Genomic DNA, 661 nt, shown 5'->3' with positions numbered 1-661 from the left:
GCCGCCGCCCCCCGCACTGACCTGCATGTTGTGCATGGTCTCCCGGAGCTGGTCCAGCTGGTGGGCGGAGTTCAGGGCCTCCAGGCGGATGTCCGTCAGCTTCATCTCCTTCTCCCACAGCTCCGAGCGCAGCTCCGACACCTCCTTCTTCTCCGGCTCCTCCTCCTCGCCGGCCAGGAACAGCCTGGGGTGGGGGGCCGTGTGCACGGGGCCCCTGCAAGAAGCGAGCGAGCGTCAGTCTGGTCGGCGTGGCTCAGGGGTTGAGTGTTGACCTATGAACCGGGAGGTCAGGGTTCGATTCCCGCTCAGGCACAGGCCCGGGTGGCGGACTCGATCCCCAGTGCGGGGCGTGCAGGAGGCGGCCGATCCATGATTCTCTCCCATCACCGATGTGTCTATCTCTCCCTCCCTCTTGCTTCCTCTCTCAAATCAATAAAAATATATTTAAAAACTAAAAATGAGCCCTAGGCGTTTTGGCTCAGTGGATAGAGCGTCGGCCTGCAGACCAAAGGGTCCCGGGTTCGATTCTGGTCAAGGGCATGTGCCTGGGTTGCGGGCACGTCCCCAATGCGGGGTGTGCAGGAGGCAGCTGATCGATGTTTCTCTCTCATCGATGTTTCTGACTCTCTATTCCTTTCCCTTCCTTTCTGTAAAGTGAATA

General features: G+C 59.8%; 1 protein-coding gene across 1 annotated transcript in view; it reads right to left on the bottom strand.

Annotated features, from left to right (window-relative positions):
- Positions 1 to 661, bottom strand: part of NAV1 (neuron navigator 1) — a 95,353-nt gene that overhangs the window by 21,039 nt on the left and 73,653 nt on the right. The window contains exon 15 of the mRNA XM_015559875.1: positions 3 to 214. Within this exon, the coding sequence (XP_015415361.1) occupies positions 3 to 214 (212 nt within the window). The remainder of the gene's footprint in view (positions 1 to 2; positions 215 to 661) is intronic.

The sequence above is a fragment of the Myotis davidii genome, unplaced genomic scaffold (genome assembly GCF_000327345.1).
Source record: "Myotis davidii unplaced genomic scaffold, ASM32734v1 scaffold1915, whole genome shotgun sequence".
Lineage (NCBI taxonomy): Eukaryota > Metazoa > Chordata > Mammalia > Chiroptera > Vespertilionidae > Myotis > Myotis davidii.
The sequence above is the reverse complement of the archived record's forward strand: the minus strand, read 5'-3'. Positions and strand labels throughout refer to the sequence as shown.